The 21,889-nt window shown below is 38.8% G+C and overlaps 1 protein-coding gene across 2 annotated transcripts; it reads left to right on the plus strand.

The window, feature by feature from the left end:
• The first annotated feature begins 173 nt into the window (after positions 1–173).
• Positions 174–16,144, plus strand: bag6 (BCL2 associated athanogene 6). 2 transcript variants are annotated; one of them, XM_036563873.1, is made up of 25 exons: positions 174–352; positions 1,210–1,299; positions 1,468–1,585; positions 2,153–2,391; positions 2,925–2,996; positions 3,093–3,215; positions 3,417–3,613; positions 4,652–4,781; positions 5,698–5,901; positions 6,505–6,724; positions 6,858–6,923; positions 7,150–7,472; positions 7,575–7,659; positions 7,759–8,135; positions 8,347–8,620; positions 9,147–9,316; positions 9,448–9,501; positions 9,615–9,717; positions 10,100–10,224; positions 10,324–10,458; positions 12,033–12,086; positions 12,263–12,427; positions 12,620–12,727; positions 13,094–13,240; positions 15,321–16,144. In XM_036563873.1, the coding sequence occupies exons 2-25, from the start codon at positions 1,216–1,218 to the stop codon at positions 15,414–15,416; spliced, it is 3,669 nt and encodes a 1,222-aa protein (XP_036419766.1). In that variant the 5' UTR covers positions 174–352; positions 1,210–1,215; the 3' UTR covers positions 15,417–16,144. The 2 variants fall into 2 exon arrangements, with proteins under 2 accessions (XP_036419766.1, XP_036419773.1); XM_036563880.1 differs by having other exon boundaries at positions 6,505–6,625; positions 15,321–15,416.
• The last annotated feature ends 5,745 nt before the right edge of the window (positions 16,145–21,889 follow it).

A 21,889-nucleotide genomic window follows, 5' to 3' on the forward strand; every position in this document is an offset into this window, starting at 1 on the left:
TAGGGTACAGTCAGTAACTGTATACTTACAAAGTGCACCTACACGTAGATGAACCTGATTAAACTGACAATAAGTGTAGAAATACCTTCTCGCAAAAACGGACTCAATGTTTAGCCGGCAAACAGAGAAGTGAGGGTTCCAGGAAATGGGCGTGTCTCCAGTAGAAACGTCAGGAGCCGAGAGTGCAGAACGGCTGTATGGCGTTTTCTATGTTAGCTCGGTAACGTAGCTAACGTTAGCCGGTTGCAGTCTGGTGGCTAACATTGCGGTTGTACCAGATGTTACTGAAGAAATTTGATTAGTTAAAGAGCAGAGGCGACACAACTAATATAAACAGGAATATAGTGTGAAGGTAGGAATCTGTTTGCTAACCATGCTAGCCAAGCGCTTCTTTGCTAGCCTCATGTTTGTTTTCATGCGTTGTTTCGAAAACGAGGCTAGCTAAGTTAGCTTAAGCTAAAGAACCCCGAGGCCATTTAAGTAATGGCAACGTTATTGTTGTTATGGCATGTAGGAGGCACTTCAGCCCATACTGTGTTTCAGTAATTGCGCCATGTAGCTTAGCTAGCTAGCTATACGGAATTGTAGGGTGGAATTGTTGTGGGTTAGCACTAACTCAGCGTTACTGCTTACGTTGCTTATGCGGTGAGATTAACTTAGATGGCTAAAATAGACACTGGGGCTCGCTGGCTTAAACCACTGTTTCTCATGAATGTTCCTGGAGGTCCTCCACACTGCACTTTTTAGTGTTTTACCTACTCCCAACACACCTGATCAAACTAACCAGCTCATTAACAGCCCATTATTGAGTTAAAGTAGCTGTGTCAAAGCATGAAAAGCACGAACATGTGTAGGACAGTGGGCCTCCAGGACCAGGGTTGTGGAACACTGGCTTAAACTGTACATACACAAGGGTTTGCTGGCTAACCTAACCAGCTTTTTAGAAGATAATCAGTGCCCGGCTAAGTGCGTGACTGACATCCAAGAGTGCAGCTGAGTGACTAGTAGGTGAAAACGTCGCGAAGCATCTGGAAATGTGTCAGTATGCATGCGTGGTTTCACTTTCAGAGAAGTGGGAAGTTGTAACCTTAGCTAGCGAACTAGATCGTACTTCTCAAGGAAGCAGTTTCCTTCATGCATGTTCATTATCTGTTTATGCCACTAACAACGGTTTATATGTGGTTCATATAGCTACATAATATCTTACAGGCTACCATGGAGGAGCAAGGAAATAGTGACATAGAAGTAACTGTCAAAACTCTGGACTCCCAGAGCAGAAGTTACACAGTAAGAGCACAGGTGAGTCAGTTCTTTAACCGTCTGTTGTCATAGTTGTGCTTTATTTGTTTTAGCATTTGATTTGGATGTGTATTTCATGTTCTTGTGGCTTCTTTGAAGTCTCCATGTATTTTCCAAGCTTGGCCCCCTTGTAATTTACTAAAATCACCTTCTCATATAACTCATTAGATGACCGTCAAAGAGTTCAAAGAGCATATATCACCATCAGTTGGAATACCTGTTGACAAACAGAGACTAATCTACCAAGGAAGAGTGCTCCAAGATGAGAAAACTCTGACAGAATACAGTGAGTTGGGTTTGATATTTGCATCGAAAGCATGTTTTAGAACTGGTTGTACAAAATGAGCTGTTACTCACTCTTTGAGGCATAGCCTAAAGTTGGAGTGTTAAAGATAGCAACAAGATCTCAGTGCATCTTGTTTTTTTTTTTCTTGTGGTTTTTTTGAGATGTTGCCTTTTAAGGACAAAAGTGTATGGTACAAATTCAATAAGAAATGATTGATTAGATTATATAACAAAATGTTTAAACTCTTTGTAACTCCCAAAATATAGCAGTGGGAAAAAAATGGATTCTGCAAAAAAAAAAGTTTGGTAAAATCTGTATGTACCGTTAATACTGGACTTGTATCTTGTTTTCAGCCAATGTTATGGATATACCAAACCCTTTAAGCAGCTTTCTCAGACATGCATTAATAACATGCACTAAACCTTTGTCAGGACATCTGTTTCATATATAAACATATTCATATAAAATTAGACTTTCTGTTTCCCTTTTGTACATGACTTTTTTTTGGTTCTGTTTTTCTTCCTCATTTTCCTGAATTCTTTTTCATTTCTGCTCTTGTGCTGGCAGATGTGAACGGTAAAGTCATCCACTTGGTGGAGCGAGCCCCACCTCAGACAACCCAGCCAGGATCAGGCTCAGGTGGAGTAGCTGGGACCTCAGGTGGCCCACAGGCAGGAAACACAAACTCCTCCCCAACCTCTCAGGGGATGCCTCATGGACCTACGCATGACCGTAATGCCAACAGCTATGTTATGCTTGGTACCCTTAATCTCCCAGTTAACATCATGGATCCCCAGCAAATTCAGGTGTGGACATTGCCTTCTTTGATAAAGAGTATCTACAATATTTTTGATTGAATAAGGTCATAATATCAGTTGGCATGATGATTTGCATTGTTATCCACCTTGTTGGACATGTACAAATATGAAGGCCCATATTTATCAAATATCTTAGAGTATAACAGGTGCTGATCTGGGGTAATTTTTTGCATATTACATAGCACTGAATGGGACCATATAGACTGATGAGTCCTGACCTTAGATCAGTGTGCTTATTCTGAGATGCTTGATAAATATGAGCCTTGGTGTTAGTTTCACTGTTTGTGACTTATGAATTGACATGCAGCAAATTAAATATTTGATAATATATATGCCAGAGTTTTTGCACATCATACTACGCCCACTAGAAATCACTGTCCTTATACAACCAAAATATGTCCATAGATCCATAGGTTGCTCAGAGACCTCCTGATGGTTTCTGCTTATCTAATCAGACATAATTAAAATGCAATGTCTTTACTGTTGACATTTTAATGGCTCTTGAATATATAATTCCTCAGATGTCTATCCAGCAAATGATGACGGGTCTGGGAGAGGGTGTCAGGAATGCACGAGTTGGCACCAGTACTGGGGTAGGAGTGTGTTCCAGCCGTTAAAAACCATAAGCCATGGACTATCTTTGTTCATATTATTACATGTAACATTATGAATGGTGTATCTTTCTCTAGACCAGTGGCTCGGCAAATGTACATGTTGATTTAGACCAGTCCCTACAGAGTGAGCCCAGACTGCGGCTGCTTTTGGCTGAGAATTTGCTCAGGGACACCATTGCCCTGATTCAGAGACTTGAGGTATTGAGAAGTTCTGAAATAAAATATCATATTGCCTTTAATGGATGCAGCAAAAGTTTATATTTTGTACTTTATTGTATCTGATTATTTGTAGACAATTTATGGGCTGTCCAGGGTTTTTTTTGAAAGAGGCTTGTTGCAGAAAGATGGCTCTCTTGACATCACATGCCCAAACTCACCCACCATCTCTCTCTTTTATAGGGTCAGCCTGCTGATGGCTCCTCACCTCATGAGGATTCTGCACCTCCTCCTTCTTCATCCACATCTACACCTTCTCCCTCTGTTCAGCCCATGGACACCTCCCCCCCTCCATCTAGCTCCCCTCCATCTAGCTCCCCTCCATCATCATCATCTGCCACTCAGACTGAGGGCACACCTCCTCCTCCTTCAGGTCCCAGGTAAGACCAGACACTATAATTACTTAAGCTGCAGTTTTAGCGCAAACTTCGGCTGAAGTGCGCAGTTTTTAGAAGTTATTTGAATGTCTTTTAGGTATAAGACTGATAGGTCTTAGTGTATAAGATTGCTAATTCTTAATTGTCCAAAAAATGTTTTTAGGCACAATTTTTTTTTCCCCTAGACAGTAGACCAGAGTTACACTTTTCATGTAACAAATGACCTTATCAGTTTACTTTGTTTCAGAATGAACTTTAACAGTCTTGCAAAAATAATGATCAAGCCAGAAAAAGAACAGTATATATGGGCAGACAGGGCAACACTGAAAAACAGTGACCAACAATGGTCTTTATGTTAGTGATTCCTGTGACCTGTGTTTAGTGTTTCTTTTATGGTCAGACCTCTTTAGTTATGTTACAGGAGCTTTGGAAAACTATGGTTGCTAATAAGTTAGTGTGAAACTCAATAGAAGCTCAGAATGGGTTACTTTAAAGCCTACAGGGTTACTGTTGTTGCACTAAAAAAATGTAATGTGCTTTTAAAATGTAAGATTCAGTACTGATGCTGCTACAGTAGGATGTGTTTTCTCCTCATCAAAGGTAACCACATAAATATTTAAATAAAGGCTCACTTTAAGATCCCAGTCTATGATGACATTAATGTGCTTTGTTTTATGAGCAATACTATTTGGAAGCTGTGAAGATTTTTTTTTTTTTATCTATGGTTTAAATGTTATGTATCCTGTACTGATGCCATTGTATGTTTTGGATTCATGACTAGCAGACCATGCTGTTATATGCCCATCAGATATAAAATCTGTGGGATGGAGAACCAAAACAAAAACCCTGAGATTGAGATTTCAGATCTTAGTTACACCTAGTCTAGAATTAAGACTCTGCTCACAGTTTAAAAAAAAAAAGATAGAAAAGAAACTCTTGGTCTGCTTTTTCTGTGAAACTTGTTAATTCAATTAAAGTTTTTAACCCAATACAAACCTGTTTATTAAATAATGGTATTTATGTATCCTGTATTTCCACCAGTCACCCCAGCCCTGCGGAGCTGGTAGAGATGTTAGCAGAGCTGAGGAGAGTAGAAGAGAGGCTGCAGCCTTTCATCCAAAGAGCCCACGCCATCCTAGAGGCAGCTACTACTGCTGACTACAACAATAACGTAAGCAGTACACAGATGTATTCTCCGGTTGCAAAGTGAAGTAGTACTGGTTTAAGTGTTTTTTATGTAGTAACACAGTTGAAGGAAAACTCAGCCCATTTTTCAAATTTTCTGCATAGTTCATTCATTGAGATGTAAATAAAGTTGTTCAGAGTGGTTTGAAGTGAATACATTGTAGAGAAACTTGTTGACTCGGATATCTTTTCAGAGGTGGTGATAGGAGGATCACAATGTCTCCAACACAGAAATGGCCATTTTATTTTTTATCCAGAATAACCAGTGAATACATGTCTTGAGTTTTATATGGAATGTTGATGATAAAATAGTGGTAAATCTGAAAAGAATACATTTTGTTTGGGTACAATTTTGTCTTATAGTGCCCTGCATGTACCTCTCTGCTATAAATGGATTTAAAAAAAAATACGTTGTAACCTAAAAGCTCATGTCAAAACTATCATAGGGCACCAGGCAGCATTTTCATAATCTTTTCAAGTTATAACTTTCTGTGATTTCAGAATTTAGCTTTTAGAGGCATTAAAATTTTTCACCGTCACTGTGAACAGTTCTGACTTTGTGAACTGTGAACAATTCTAGAGTTTCTCTAGAATCACTCTGAATAAATATGCTGACAATAACGTTACATTATGGAGAACTTAATTCCTCTTTAACACCCACTGTATGTGGTGTTTTTTTGAAAAAGTTGTATGAGGTAAATTTAGCGTACAATTTATTTATTTATTTTTTTGTCTTTTTGCAATATTCATCAATTCATCCTTTTCTGGGTTTAGTGCTATACTGTACAAACATCAGTTAATTATTTTAGTTCTTCTCCTGATATGTTGGTATTCTTGGTCTGTACCCCATGACTGTCTTACTCATTTCCTTAAGTAATTGGGGAAAAATGTTTTCCCTTCAGACACAGGAGAGAGAGGAGGATCAGCGTGTTTTAAACCTGGTTGGGGAGGCCCTTCGACTCTTAGGGAATGCTCTGGTTGCCCTGAGTGATTTGCGCTGTAACCTCTCAAGTGCTCCTCCCCGTCACTTGCATGTGATCCGGCCCATGTCTCACTACACTTCCTCTGTTCTGGCACCAGGTGGAGTGCATCACATGCCCGTACAGGTAATGAATTGCTTGTAGATTCAGGCAGTAATTTTATAAACAGGACGCATTCACTACTTTCCATTTTAATGCAATTATTGATGGAATATGTAGGTCTGTTTTTACCGAAGTTACTCTTCATTGACACACAGTGCTTGACTTTTTGAATTTCTGCATCTTTGTGATTGAATTTGTTCATTTTGAATGTGCTCATTTCAGTATGCACAATTCATACAAAAATGGAGAACTTACAACAGTTTCAAGTGGAATGCATATTTTTAATTTCCATTGCGCTTTGGAAGTGACTGGTCTCTAGGATCTCACTTGTCTCCTGGCATACAGGTCATGTCAGGTTGTCAGAGATTTCCAGGTTCAAAAGATTATAAATGTCACATTACAAGAGAAGAGGTTCAAAATTCATGTTTAATTATTTTCCAATGTTTAACAATGTTGTAACTGTCTATTAAATAATGTGATTTGGTTGTAAATGGAAAGATTGTCTGGTAAAGCTTGAAAGCTGTGATTTTCTTTTCTTTCTTTATTTCTTTCTTTATTTAGAATTAATTTAATAATTTAAAAATATATAACACTGCATAATCATTGTTTGATTATATGTTCTTACAGGTTAATCTGGGAACCACAGTGACAATGTCAGCCAATGGCAGACCAACAGCTGAGAGTCAGCCTCAACCTACTGGCCAGTCAGAGCAGCAAGGGCAAGGACAAACCCCCGCCCCACAGCCAGGTATGGCCAATCAGCAGATGGGACAGCCAGGGCCCAGGGTGATACGAATAAGCCATCAAACCATGGAGCCAGTGGTCATGATGCAGATTAACATTGATGGTGGGTTTTTGTGTGTGTGGGTTCGTGTGTGTGCATGTGCATGCGTGTGTGCTCACGCTTGCACATCCACGCGTGTGAGCACTTGTTAAGGAACATGTTAATGTTTAGATGTGCATCTCTTAATGCATTTCAGATGCTGGAAGCAATACTCAAAGCACAGCTACTGGACAACAGAATGCTGCTGGTACTGGACAGCCTGGTGAGGGTTAATTATTTTTATTAGCTTTAATATACTTTCTTCCTTAAAAACTCTTACTCTCAGGTGCGTCATTGGTCCTGAAAAGCATACTGTATCATAAGCTAGTATAACCTCCACATTGAGGGTTTGTTTACAAACAACAAAGCAGTTCTATGGTCTTCCTTTGACTCAATATTGCAATAGTGATGTCATTTGGATTGTGCATCATTGTGTTTTTCTCATCTAGGTGCATCTCCTACGGTTCAAATACCTGGTCTACCTCCAGAGTTCATGCAAGCCATTGTAAATCAAGTTACCCAGCAAGCCATGGCCATGGCAAATGCTGCCTCTGCTGGACAACAGGGACAACAGACCCCTAGCCCTGGTACAGGCTCTGCTAGTACAGGTCCTGCTGCCCCTCCAATGCCCCCTAACCCTCATCAGGCTAGGGTAGTATTCACACTGCCTTCTTTCGCCCACCGCATGGCAAACCCTTCCTTTACCACTAGAGGAACCACCATAAATCTGAGAGCTGCTGTTCCCCCAACAATGGGTCAACAGCCAAGCCCGGTTAGTACTTTAACCCTCATGTATGTTAAACATATTAGGAAGTTAGAACTACTCACGGACTGATACTTCAGCTATGTATATTTTTATATGTTTGTGTGAAAGGCTACACCCATGAATCCGGCTGCTCTTAACCAAATGATTAGTGGTCTGGTGGGGCAACTCTTGACAGGAGCATCTGGCCAGATGAGTATGTTTGCCAAATGTACAGTTCCGTTTTTAGGAAGAAATGCGAAAGAGCCACCCTTATTGTGATGAACCTAAACATTCCCTCTTTTTAATTTTACAGCCAGCCAAGCCGCTACCACCACCACCACCACCTCCTCCTCGTCCTCCCCCTCCTCTTATACGTTCTCATTCTCTACTTCATCGTCTTCTTCATCCTCCTCTTCCTCCTCAACCTTCACACCCACATCTGCTGCTGCCACCAGTGCCTCAGGACCTACACACTCCACCAGCACCACTGCGAGCTCTGCTCCCCAGCCTGATGCTGCCCCTACCCCTCCTCAAGGGGCTCCTCTTGGGGGTAACTTGGACCAGATTCTTGGCTCTCTCCTGGGGGGAGGGATTGCTGCTAATGGTCAGGCCTCTGGAGCGAGTCCCTCTGTATCTATGGCCATGCCAGGAATACCTGCCTTCATCCAGGGAGTCACTGACTTCATACAGGTCAGAAAGGAGCTCACTACTGAAGACATTTGCTTATTAGCCTGTTTGCTGGTTTTTGTTTCTTTATTGATTTTGCTAATGTACAAAGTAGCTTAAAATAGGCTGAGCTATATACCTAACCGTAATGTTGTAATGAGGTCATGTAGTGGTGAATGGTTAGATAATGCAGTCTGGCTTGTTTGAGGTAGTAATTGTACACCTCTTTCATCAGGCCTCTCAGCAAGCCCACTTTCAGCCGTCCACAGACCAACCAGCAGCTGCCTCCTCTACTCCACCGACTAATGAACCTCAATCAGACCCTGAGGCGGGCACAGCTGAAGAAGTCATGAACACTGAGCTCTTCACTGGGATAGTACAAGGCGTCCTCTCCACCATGATGGGCTCCTTAGGTGCCCCTCAGAATAATACAGAGAGCATTGCTCAATTTATCCAGAGACTCTCCCAGACCAGCAACATTTTCACCCCCAGCACTGGAGAGGCAATGGGTGAGATTTGATCTAAATTACATAACACATGTCAGGGTTTTTTTTCTTTTTTTTTCATCATTTGAAAATGGAAGTTTACTTTTATGTTGTGGTGATTGGTCCTTTTGTCATAAAATATAAACTTGGAAAAGCAAACTTTTATGTTACATTAGCGGATGTAGCTAAGCTAATGTAGCTACGTTAAGCTAATTCCTTCTCTTGTAAAGTTACCATTTCAATGATACAAAGTTGTCTTATGACAGAGATGCTATAGAATGGTGACTTGGTTATTGGTAATTGGATTTTATGCTACATTTATAGAATGAGGAAAGAGCACCAGCATTAAATGTCCTAATTAATTGCATTAAATTTGTCTTTCTGATGTAGAGGGTCATTTGATAGGACATTCCGTATTATGATCATACAGATCACACAACCGCATTGTATGTTAACTCTCTTGTTTCCTGCATCTTTCTGTTTGGTTCAATTCTATTCTAATTTTAAGTCACCTAGTTAGAAACTGAGTGATCTCTTTTTTTGTACATAGGTTTCTTCGGGGACCTGTTGACTCTTGTCTGTCAAAATTTCTCCATGGTGGACATGGTGCTGCTGCTTCATGGTCAGGCACAGCCACTGAGCCGCATTCAGCCCCAGCTGTCCCAGTTCTTCTCAGAACACTATCTGCAGGGTCGAGAGCCCACAGAGGACAACATCACAGTATGTCTCACAACTTTTTAATCCACACACATATCTTCAGAACAGTATCATAATCATTTCTGGGAAGATTTTAATTCAGTCCTTACTCTCTCCTTTTCTGTTGATCTTTTTCTCCTATTTTACTAAAAAAGGCAGCTGCTAATGACCTGATTGGAGAACTTGATGAATATATCACAGAGAGTTTTGTAAGTAGATCAAGTCATTTTCTCTGTTATTTTTAGTCTATTGTGTGGAATATTTATTGTGTGTTGTACATTATTTTTAATCTTAGTCTGTCTGTCTGTTATGACCTACTCAGTCAACAGTTACAGTTCGGGAAGAGATTGACATCACTCAGACAAACCGATCTTTTCTAAGACAGCAACTTACAGCCATCGCCACACACATTCTACACTGCACAGGTGTGTCCAGGAACATTTAATGTTTCTTTTTAGGCTGACCACTGTACTTTAAGCCATATTTGCTGATTTGCTTTGAAGATTCAAATGTAAAAACACTGAAATGTAAATTTCGCATTTCCTTACTCATATGTTTTAAAAATATATATTACAGGCTTTTTTTAACAGCTGCATAAAAGAAATCTGCAGGGTCATTGTCCTCTATAGACCTCTAAATAGTCTTCCACAGTACACAGCATTTTTAGCCACATCACTCTGAAGAGTTGTCAGTTTAGGTAACAGAGAGTAATAAGAATCTCTTATCAGGGATACTTGCCAAGTATGTATTCATGGATGCATAGTGCAATGTGTGTACTGTGATGGTTACATTTCTCTTTCTTTGTAGACCATACGTTTGGACCACGCTTGCTGCAGTTGTGTAACCGTGCTCTGTTTGAGTGTTTGGCTCTTAATCTTTACTGCCTGAGAGGAGAGCAGAGTGCCCTTACTGCAGTCATCAACAACCGCATAGTCCGTACTAAACCTGTGAAATCTCTCTCACACACTGTATTTCTTTTCTTTTAAAGTCAAGGTGTAATCACCCCTCTTCTGTTAACTCTTTTTCTTCAGAGGACCATGTCGGCAGAGGTGAACCCAAGTGTGGTCAACTGGTTGACCAGTATGATGACTATGCGACTGCAGGTCATTCTGGAGCACATCCCAGTTACAGAGGAACAAATCCTCCATTATGTTGTCCATGCTCGGGTAAGACTTGAATTATGAGATTGGTGCATACATGGATATCTGGATATATGACAGGTATAATAGTGTATATAGTTCTGTGCGAAGGTTTTAGACACCAGAGAAGAAATCTAAAAATAAATTTAATTTGACAATCAGTGTATATTTGCTCAGAAAAGAAACACAAGTATTAGAGTAAATATAAATAACATTAATACAAAAAGTAGTATTTTAATGTATGTCAGTTTTGTTCATTCAACCTAGGAATGTACAACTCTGCTGGAGGGCCAGTGTCCAGCACAGCTTGGTGAATTTTCTCCACTCACACACACCTGATTAAACTTGCCTGTTAATTGCCAGGTTTAGTGTGTGTTTTTGAGTAGGGAAACTTCCAAACTGTACTGGACACTGGCCCCTGCAGGACTGGAGTTGTGCACTGCTGACTTAACCATTTCCAAGCCTCTACTTGTGGCAGCCTGGTATTAATTGTAGTTATCATCCAGTACCTAGTTTGGTCAGTCAGTCTTTCATTAAATTAAATCAGGTGTGCTAATGGTGGAATTTAACAAATCCATGTAATTGCTTGGGACATTGAGAACAATTCTGGAACCAACCCTGTGTTTTTCTTACCAGCTCTATCAACTGCTTTTATGAATGCAAGAAATTTGTACTACTTTTTAATATGTTAATGTTTATTTGTATTTATCTAATTATATATAGTGTTTTTATTAGCAAAAAGACACTTTAGATGATCTACACCTTTCAACAGCACTGTTATTACTTTCACAAAGTCCTGTTGACTTTTTAAACTAGACACATATGCACAAATATGTTAAAATGATCATTTGTAAAAGACATCTCTTTTGAATGTTTCTTGGCTTGATGAGAGCAGAGATTTTTTTTCCTTGTTCAGACATGAAAGCGGTCATACTGATAAAAATACTTTTGGGTAATTTATTACGCTACTTTCTACACTGTTTTAAAACTTTGAATAAGAGCACCTGCGAAAAACCTAAATGTAATGTTTACAGACTCTTCTGTAGTTGTATTTAGTAGGCCCGGGTGATATTGAAAAATAATTATCACAATATTTTCTAGTTAGAAATAGGCCAGGGCGATTTAAAAAAAAAACAAAACAAAAAAAAAACATCCCGAAAAAGACAGATAAGCACAATCTGCTGCAGCTTTGACCTACTTTCTATTCTGCTTTTAGTTTATATGCTTTAAATATTTAAAATTACATATCAAATAATATAATACAAAATAACAACATCTTTTGAAAAATACTTCACCTGCCATTTTAGTAGACATTCCAGCAAACGTGTGCATTTATGGGCTTCTTCTGATGCAGACTTTTAGGGTGAATGTAGGACTCTCCCTACAGGATGTGCGACTACCATGTAAATGTGTATATGGTGCATTTGACTTGCAAAAACTAGCTACAAGGGAGGGTTTTGCATAATCTTATACTTCACTTGTACTGACTTGTACTTCAACATGAAAAATAAAAACAGCAGAATTGTTGAAAGACTGATCAGATAAATTATAACAAGGCTTGTATGTTTTGAACTAAATATATCAATGTAATTTCATGTCAGAATGAAGAGGCAAGAGAGGCCCCAGCACATGAGTCAGAACTTCAGTCTGTGGAGGTACATATATATTCCTGTATAATGTAGATGAATGATTAATGCTAATCTTGTTAAGTCTTTGTTTGCTTATTCATCTGTAATTTTTTGGATTATTTATTTGCACGTATTAGTGATAAACATTACGACTAATATACTATCTCAGCTACTTTTACATCTAAGCTCTTTCATATTTTCAGATGGATGATACACTCTCCCCTACTCCAGCTACCACGGCAGAGGAGGCCATGGCTACCTCTCAGGAAGCAGGGGCAGTTGGGGGCTTGGCTGATGAGACAGGAGGTGCAGTGGGCGGAGAGGGTCCTGCAGGGGAAGCTGAGGCCTGGGCAGCTGCTTTACCTCCTGTAAGCCTGTCTTTAGACGTTTTATTTATGCTGCCTACTTTATTTTTATTCTCTTTGTACAGTAGCTTGCAGTTGTCAACTACAGCTTCAAGTTTGTTTATGAGATAACTTTAGTAAAATTGTCATGTTTGTGAGGAAAAAATTACAAGAGAAATACAGGGTTAAAATATTGTTTTTGTTTACCCCTTGCAGGATTGGGTTCCCATCATCAGGCAAGATCTGCTTAGCCAGAGGAAGATGAAGGCTCAACCTCCTCTGTCTGATGCATATTTGCAAGGGATGCCTGCCAAGCGCAGAAAGGTAACAAGAGTGTTTTTCCTCCTCCCCATTTATATTGCCTTAAACATAGGCAGGTGGCACTGCACCTAACGAAAGAAAGTACTTTAGTTTGAAGTTACAGCCCTTTTTTTTGTTAAGGATACACTACTAGCCATGCTTGGATATTGTCTCTTTTAGGTTAGTGTTTACCATTCTGTGTTATTTATTAATTTATTATTTATTTATTTATTTTGGAAAAGACTTCTATCTATTTTTGTCTGTCTTGTCGATGAGTAACTTGTCGTGGTCAGTTGAATATTGTCTCCAAATCTGTTAAAAAACACCCTCTGTGGTTTTACTATATCAAACACTGTGAATTGTGTGTGTGTGTGTGTGTGTGTGAGACAGACAGCACAGAGTGAAGGCCCCAGACTCACTCTGTCTGAGGCAGTGAGCCAAGCTGCAAGGTCAGTTGGTGTCACACCTGTCACATCTTCCAGTGCCTTACAGGGTGACCTTGAGAGACCTGAACTTCAAGAAGCGTACACACAACAGGTACTGCATACAGCAAGAACTACTAATCATCAAATTAAAACAAATTCTTTCACAGTACTATGGAGTGCTGCCTTTTTTTGTAGAAAGTCAGTACATTTTCTAGACTGAGTTACACCTTTTGCTGCCTGCACACATTCTTGAAATTCATACCATCAGCGTTTCCCCTACAATAATATAGGTTATACTGTAATAACATAGTAGTAATAGACATCCATCGATACCAGTATGTGGTTGTAGTACTTCCCAATACCGAGTCTGATACCATACTTAGTAACCTACTTAGAATTAAGTAGTTATTTGTGTAAATGAGTGCAAAGTACTTTAGCAGTTAAATCATTCTAATTTATCTGATTTTAAATGATGTACATTAGCTAGCTCTGCTAACTTACCTCGGATGAAGTAGCTTTGCAGTGGAGAAGAATGGGTTTAATTCCATGTCTGAATAGCGCTTTTGTACAGCTATAAGTAAAGTATGTTTTTCTCTGTCAACAGCAGTCTTTGTAGTACAGTGAAAGGAGGAATTGCATCCAAGGAGCTCAATTTTTGTGTTCTTGAAGTCTTTTTGGCTAGTTGATCTGTACCTGAATGTCCTCTAAAGCTAGACATACACTGTAATTTTAGAAACAATTGGTGTCATTCACAATAACAATATCTTCCTAAGTTTTTATCTTGGGTTTGTCCTTGAGAAAGGTCCTAAAAAAAGGCTGTCAGATTCATGACGTTTTTAACCTGTAGAATTGTTTGTCCCTTGTGCTCTTGAGTGTGTGTGTGTGTGTGTGTGTGTGTGTGTGTGTGTGTGTGTGTGTGTAGGTTCTGTTCTTACCTAAGAACAAATAAGAGAACATTGGTGAAGGTCAGATTCATCTTAAACTGCCTAAGTGGGTTTTAAGAAAAAAATTCTTCTTAGGAACAGTTGTGAATGAAGCCCAATTTTCTATGATGACTTTCACTGTACGTTTGAATAGACCATCGTGTATCACGTATCTTGCTATTCCATTCATTCAAACATGGGGTAAAGTTGGCAGACGGACTTTGGGAGCAAATCTCGACTTTTTTGCCTCTATTTGGCTAGCTTATGTGCCTCCACCCGTACTGGGGTAGTGGCTGTATTTGTGTGTATTTAAAAAAGTGTGAAAATCACACAGTGTTTTCCAGGAGGAATGTTTAAGGTGACTGATGGCTTAAGGTCTGACTGTCATGGAGTCAGTAACGCTGCACTGGGCGAGCAGACCCTTGTTCACTGCCAGCTTGAGCCATTTGTTTGTATTAGCATGGTAGCGTACACTAGGCTTACATCACGTGATATCAGGTGGTATCGGATGTTAGTATTGGTGCATTTTTACAAGATTGAGTATGGGTAAATGAGCACCATTTAGGGCCAATACCCGGTACCAGTATCAGTATCTATGCATTTCTAGTAATAACTCCTGTGTTGTTGATCTATTTTCAAACTTAAAGAGAGACTAAATTCAGATCCCACGTGCAGCATGGTGCAGTGTGCGGCAGAGGGCAAGCTGGTATGAGCCAAGGGAGCAGCGCAGTCTTACTTAGTCCCAGTAGGCTTTAATTAAATAATTTTATTAACAATGCCACAACACTGGTAACTGTAAAGGCTCTACCATTTAGCCTGGAAAACTGCTTGTAATTATCTTGCCATAATGATGGAGCCCGAGCATTCACGCATTCAGAAAAAAATGGCTAAAACGTGTTTATAACTTACTTTATCGTATGAAATGTAGTCTTATGGTTACCTATAACTACTGATTTTTATCAATACAATAGAACATATTTATTTGCAGTCAAATTAAAGTATGACACTTACTTGTTATCAAAATAGATGTTCATTGAAGTTATCACTACACAAAATCTCATCATTTTAAACCAATCTAAATATACTCTATGGCATTTAGTTTTTGGACATGAAAGTTTTCTAACTCTTTCATTTCTGTGTATCTGTATATTCTTGTTACTGCTAAAAGTATTCTTAAGGCCTTAATGAACCAGTTATACAATATTAAGTGTTTGAGTGAGTGTCTGAAACATGCTGCTCTCCCTAATAATTTCTTGTTTCTTTTCTCAGGTGAAAAATGATATAAAGAAACGAGTAAAAGAGGATCCTGACTACAATTCTAGAAGGTTCCCCAACACACACAGAGCCTTCTCACCAGACTCTTAGTCTGCATACTTTTTGCACCTTAGCCCTAATTCCTGTTTGTGTGTTTTTTTTTTTTATTCTTTCAATTAAAACAAAATCAATTCATCAGATGATTTTATGCTGTCTTGAGGATTACCATATTCCCTATAATTAAATTATCATATGTAATTGCATTGTGGACTGTCCAATGGCACCCTTATATCCATCTTGCTTCTGTTGTTGAAAAGGACGCACAGCTAAACTCAGAAACAGGGCTTCATCCTAACAGTGGAAATAAAAGGAAGTGTCAGACCTGTAACACTCACATTCTAAATAAAAATCTGTAACTTTCAAAGCAAGTCATGACAAGTGTATGTCAAGTAATCCATCATGGCACAAAGCTTTATTGAAAATACTTGCTTTTCTTATGATTGTACATGATCTGAAGGATTCCCAGTTCACTCGCTATGTGTGATCCTCAGCTACTAATGCACTTCATGATGTGTATAAACAATTTCAATTAATATTTAATGAGAATATACATTATTAAATTAAATTGATATTTTAGTATAGCCTCCTCCTTAATTTCATCAATTGTTTAAAAGTAATGCTAGGGAAATCATTTAAATTATTACAAAAGTTACATTATTGTTAAAGTATTTTTCTTTCAAGGTCTTTTATTACTCTTCAGCCCACTGTATAATTAAGAGAGAACTTCGGTTTGGCATCATGAATGTAAAATGTCTAAAATTAAACAGCTTTGCAAAAAACAAGCACAATTTTTTTTTGTTGTTTTGTTTGTTTAACCAGTTAACACAACACTACAGAAAACGAAATTTGTAAAATGAAAGTGTAAAAGATTCTAGATGCAATTTTTCTTATGCCAATAAGAGCATTATTAATCCTTGCCCTGTAGTCCTCAAGACCATAATTTGCAAGTACATCTAATCATTGATTGTATAACAAATCTGTAATTAGCTCTGCACTATAGTTCAATCTATACCTAATAGCACAATGTATAGACATATAGAAACAGTTGGCTGCTACTTCATTAACACAATTGAAGTAATTTACATGTTGGACACACTAAGCCAACATCAGCCTCTGAACAACCACAGCAAAGCTGGTCATTGTTATCATGGTGATTATGGTGAACTATGATCAGCTTATTATAATCTCAGACTCTAAACAGACTGCAGTGGAAATGAAGAGCCGTAGAAGTGGCCTTGCATAGGAAGATATGTGTTCAGTGTCTCTAAAATACAAGCGTATAAAGAGTTTAATCCAGTTCAGTGTTTATTTGGATTAAATAGAATGGAACTGAATGCATTATTGTACAGCTACGCTACATGACAAAGTATGTGAACACCCTTCTAATTTGTCCCATCAGGCACTTAAAATCAACCACAGTCATACCATCTCCATAGAGAAACTGGCATTAGAACTGGCATTAGGTCCTAATGAAAAGCTCAGTGACTTTCAACATGGCACTGTCGTAAGTTGTGGTCTTAAAAGTTTGCCAAATTTCAGCCCTGCTTGTGCTGCCCTGGTCAACTGTAAATGCTGTTATTCCGAAATGGAAACGTCTAGGGATAGCAACAACTCGGCTACGAAGCTGTAGACCACACACGCTCACAGAACAGTACCACTGAGTGCTGAAGACTGCAGCATGTGAAAATTGTCTGTCCTTGGTTGAAAAACTACAGAATTCCAAGCGGCATCTGGAAGCAATGGCAGCAAATAAACTGTCGGGTTTTTCAGGGATTGTACTTCCATTCCAACAGTTCGGGAAAGGCAATTTGCTGTTTCAGATTCCATTAAGAAATGTTCTGATGTTGTGATACCCTGGTGGGTGGAGCTGGAAGGAGTATGGTGGGGGCAGTATCAGAGGGCAGAGATACTTCTTTATATCACTCACAAAGAAACAAAAACAATAGAACACTAGGCTGGAACATGTAGCTCTTCAGAACAGAGTCTGTTCCCCTGAGGTCATTTAAGCTGCATTCGTCTTCAGACCTTGGGTTTTTCTCTGCCGGCTCTGCCTACTATAGAAAAAAGAGCATATTAGTAGAGCGAAAGACAATTATACACAGGTGCACGTGCTTACCAACGAGCCCTCCGCCTCACAGGTAGCATCTGACCATGCTGCCACAGGCCGGTTGATTGTGGAAGAGCTGTGTCCAACCTTAATGGTGGGATATACAACATTTTAAACATTAATATAGCAGCAAATGACTATTTTCTATGTAAAGACAGAGTAATGGCATTCTGAACAGAGAATGACATGTAATTTCTGTTCTGTATATCACAGTCAGGTTTGATGGATCTGAAATCTCCAGGACCAGGATTGAGCACCCTTGTTCTAGTTCTTTCAGGTGGCAAACCAGTGAAGTTGTGTATAGATAGAACAGCTGAGAAATTGTTTTATTCTTGCAAAAACATTAGAGGGCCTATAGACTACCTCAACCAAAATCTGTCATTACTTTTTGCAAGTAATCTTTGGGCATCCTCATTTTAGTTTTGTGGGATAATCATTGCCTGCTGTATGTTGCACAACATTGCCACGAAATGTGGTGTACCACTTCCCCCTGAGCCATCACAACAAGAAGACACGTGTCCTGACACACGCTTGGGACCGGACAACAGACTTGCTCTATGGTTTACACCTACAGCTTTTAGATGAAGTATCATCAAATTGTATTAATTCCAAAAAAACAGCTTACCTTCTGATTCTGAGATAGGAGATCTAGGACATGAAACCACTGACACAAGGCTGAGGTCTGTGTCCAAATGCTTAGCTGATGGTACACCTGACAGTGCTGTCTCTCCAATAATGGCCCTTATGTCCTTGTCCAGCTCAGATAACTCTAAACAAGCCTCCTTTCCCCATTCAGTGGTTAGCGTCTCTCTTCTGTGTTTGGCAGTATTCCTATTTGGCCTCAGATTTGAGGCCAAACCACTTTTTTTTTTATCTCATCAGTTCTGCACCCTTTTCCCAATACAGTGTTCCCTGAACAAGTAATCCCAAGCATCTTTTTTGTGTTATTTTATATCCAGTGCTGACAATACAAAATATTACATATCGTTTGCTGTTCTCTTCCTGCAGCAGTACTTCCTCTTTAGAACTACAGAAGTTTTTTTTCTACATTTAGAGTCCGGTGATCCATCTTCTTTAGATTTTTTGTTTTGGTATTCTTCACTTCTCCCTTATCTTTGGTCTGTGCTTAGCTGTATGACACTGCAGTTCCATGTCCTTTTATGGGGTTTTATGGGGTTACATATGCTAATTAGGAACAACGGGCATGCGCTTTCAATTTATGAGGACAAACATATAAACATTTTAATTATGTAGCACTTTTCTGAGTCAGGCCCCAAAGTGCTTCACAACAGTAAGATAGGGTAAATAAAATAATAAAGCAATATAAAACAAATAACAAAACCAAAGGCAGCACAGTTTCATCCACAAACAACACAAACAGGGAACATCAGTTATGTCCTGCCTCAAAGGCTAAGGCATGCAGATATGTCTCAAGCCTTTTTTTAAATATCTCCTTAGACTCAGCAAATCTAATTTCTAAGGGCAGAGTATTCCAGAGCTTAGGAGCTTAGGAGGACAATGGGATCCATCATTATTAGAACAAAGGTGCAAACAATTCTGCGGTTTTAAAAACACATCATGAATCTGACGTAGACTTTCTCTTAGGAATTTTCTCAGAACAAATTTAAGAAAAAACTTAGGAAGACACTGGTGTTTGATGCCCATTCTTGTTACAGGTGCTTGATGTTTGAGGTGGTAGTATGTTTGTGATGCTTCTATCTGAAGATAAAAGTAAAATAAGAAAATCAAATTGTCTCTTTTTGTATTGTGATTTCTGTTTTAAAACATATGTTAAGTCGTTGTACTATCTTGATAATATAAATGTAAATTCAGAAGTAGATTTTAGATTAAATTGATTTTCATGGAATAATTAGTGTTTAAATTGTTCATTATTGTTTATTGTTGCTTATTGACAGTTAAACTGTTAAATTAAGTGGAAAAAATGTATTAGCTAGATATCTGTTACATCGGAGTAAAAGTCCCTAAATCTGGTATGGGTAAAAATCTGGAAGAAGACATGATCCAGTTCTCTAGCCATAAGCAGTTAAGTTTACTGTTTGAATATGCCAACAAGCTAATAAAGCTCGTCTGAGGCTCTCTGTCGTAGGGCTAAAAGCTGTACCACCAACAGGATTGCCAGTGTAATGGACATCTTGACTAATATAAGTAACGGTCACAATGTTAATAAAATGCAAGGTAGAGTAAATGAAGCTCGTGCCCAGGAAATAAGACAATACATAATAGTATTTCACTCAGATTTCACTCAATGGTTTGATTGATCTAATACATTAGAATACAGAAGATATAGCTCAACTGTGTCACTGGGATGTCTTGATATTACCGGTAGTCTGCATTCTTGATGTTCCCGATTGTTTATGCGGCAAAAGGTCATGATGATACATTTCCAGAGTAAGTGTTGTCCGAATTTCGGAACAACAAATGAAGCACAACCAAGGTAAGAAATATATTTAATAGATACTTAATATATAATTGTCCTTTCTGGCCACTGTGTGGCAGTAGGCTGTTCATTGAAATGAAAAGCATCTGTTCTAATCTTTATCACCTGATTCTTTCCTCAAATTGTATAGTATCCTGCTGTTTTCCCTCCAGAGCCTCCACCTGTCCTTATGTCAGCCAGCAAGACCCTCCACCTGTCCTTATGCCAGCCTGCACCAGTAAGAGCCTCCTCCTCCCCTCAAGCCTGGCTGCATCAGGGAGCAACTTTTATTCCAAATAAAAGTAGTCAGGTAAGGTTTTACTACTTTTTATTTTTAAAGCATAATGTGCATAAACACACAAAACTATAATCATCCTAAATCCTACAACAGTAGGCTGTTCATTCATCTTCCCATATGTTCTTATTTTTGCAGCATCTGATTACTTTGCCTAAAACTGTACAGCAAGAGCCTCCCATTATTATGTAGCCTGGAGGCTGTGGCGCAGCCCTTCTACAAAAAGGCAAATGAGGTAAATCTCAGTGCTACACGCTAGAATGTTTTACTGCACTCTTTATTAATCCTGCTTCTGGGGACCTCTTTGCTGCTTCAACATACCTGATCCAGCTCACCGAGTGCTTGATAATCAGTTGATTGGGTGAAATAGACATATTGCTACAGGGAACTGTTGAAACTGTTCAGGGCAGAGGGACTCCAGGAGCAGGATTTAAAAGCACTGTTTTACTGTGTGTCTCACAGTGTAGTTATGTATACATTCTAATGACTGAATGCCACATTAGTTTGTACTCATGAAACAGTGCAAATTTTCAGAACAGTGCTACAAATAACTTTTTGCTCTATGAGCCTAATTTTTTTTTTTTTTGCCTTATTAGGAACTATATTTTTGTTGTTGTAGTTATTATTATTATGCAGTTAATATTTCAGCTCATTCACTCTGTAAGCAGTCAAACTAGATCCCAAAAGGCCAAACTTTAACTATTCATACATTAAAAAAAGTTATGCATGGTTACATGGACTAATTTGAAATTTTTTTTTTTTTCATGGAAATTCATGATGTGGACATGCTTTAGATGAGTTGTTATAAAATTACCTCTTTGTCAAATATATCAAAGATCAAGTGGGGGAAGAAATCCTGTGGATCCTCAGGAAACCCCTCTCTAAATTGCATCACTGCGCAGGAGAGGATGACCACACACACATACTGACCTAAATGCCTCCTTTGATTGTGATGCTGATAATGCTAGAGAACGGCTAATGTAAGCCAGCTAGCTTATGTTGCAAAGGTTGGGTTCCCTTTTTTTCTGCATTATCTTTTAACATATCTCGGCCACCTCCCTATGCAAATGTACATAAAAGCTGAGAGCTATGTTCAGTGCCCACAGGAAGTCTGTTTGTTATAGTTTGATGTCAAAATAATGAAACCTGTGCAATGTTTAATAGATTTCCACTTAATTTGTTCAAAATTCAATATGTTTAAGAAATCATGACTTTTTTACTGAATGTTTATCTTACATATCAGATAATTAGAAGCTAGCTTTTAGGAACTTTTCTACCATTCTGACTCCTCTCTCAGTCGCTGCTGATCATTTTCTGATGCTAACTTTTTGGTGGCTTAAATCAGTGGCTCAAAGTGGTAAGGCTAAAGACATCCTGCCTGATCAGTAACACTTTCCCCCATTGAAGATGGGGATGGTGGTGAAGAAAAACCTTGTAAGACCTCTCAGTCATTCTTAGGGAGTTTCTCCTTGATTCTGATGCCATTGGCTTGCTCGTGGGGGCTTGGACCAGGATTTTTCTGTAAAGCTGCTTTGCGATGCCTGACTTGACCCACTTGAATACATTTTTTTTTTTTGTTCATAATTACCAAATTAAAAGACAGTGTGTCTCATTCACCAACTGTTCTTAAGAGATTTCATCTAAAAACCCACTTACACAGTTTTCATGAAGATTCTGCCATTCAC

This window comes from Colossoma macropomum, unplaced genomic scaffold (genome assembly GCF_904425465.1).
Source record: "Colossoma macropomum unplaced genomic scaffold, Colossoma_macropomum, whole genome shotgun sequence".
Classification (NCBI taxonomy): Eukaryota; Metazoa; Chordata; class Actinopteri; order Characiformes; family Serrasalmidae; genus Colossoma; species Colossoma macropomum.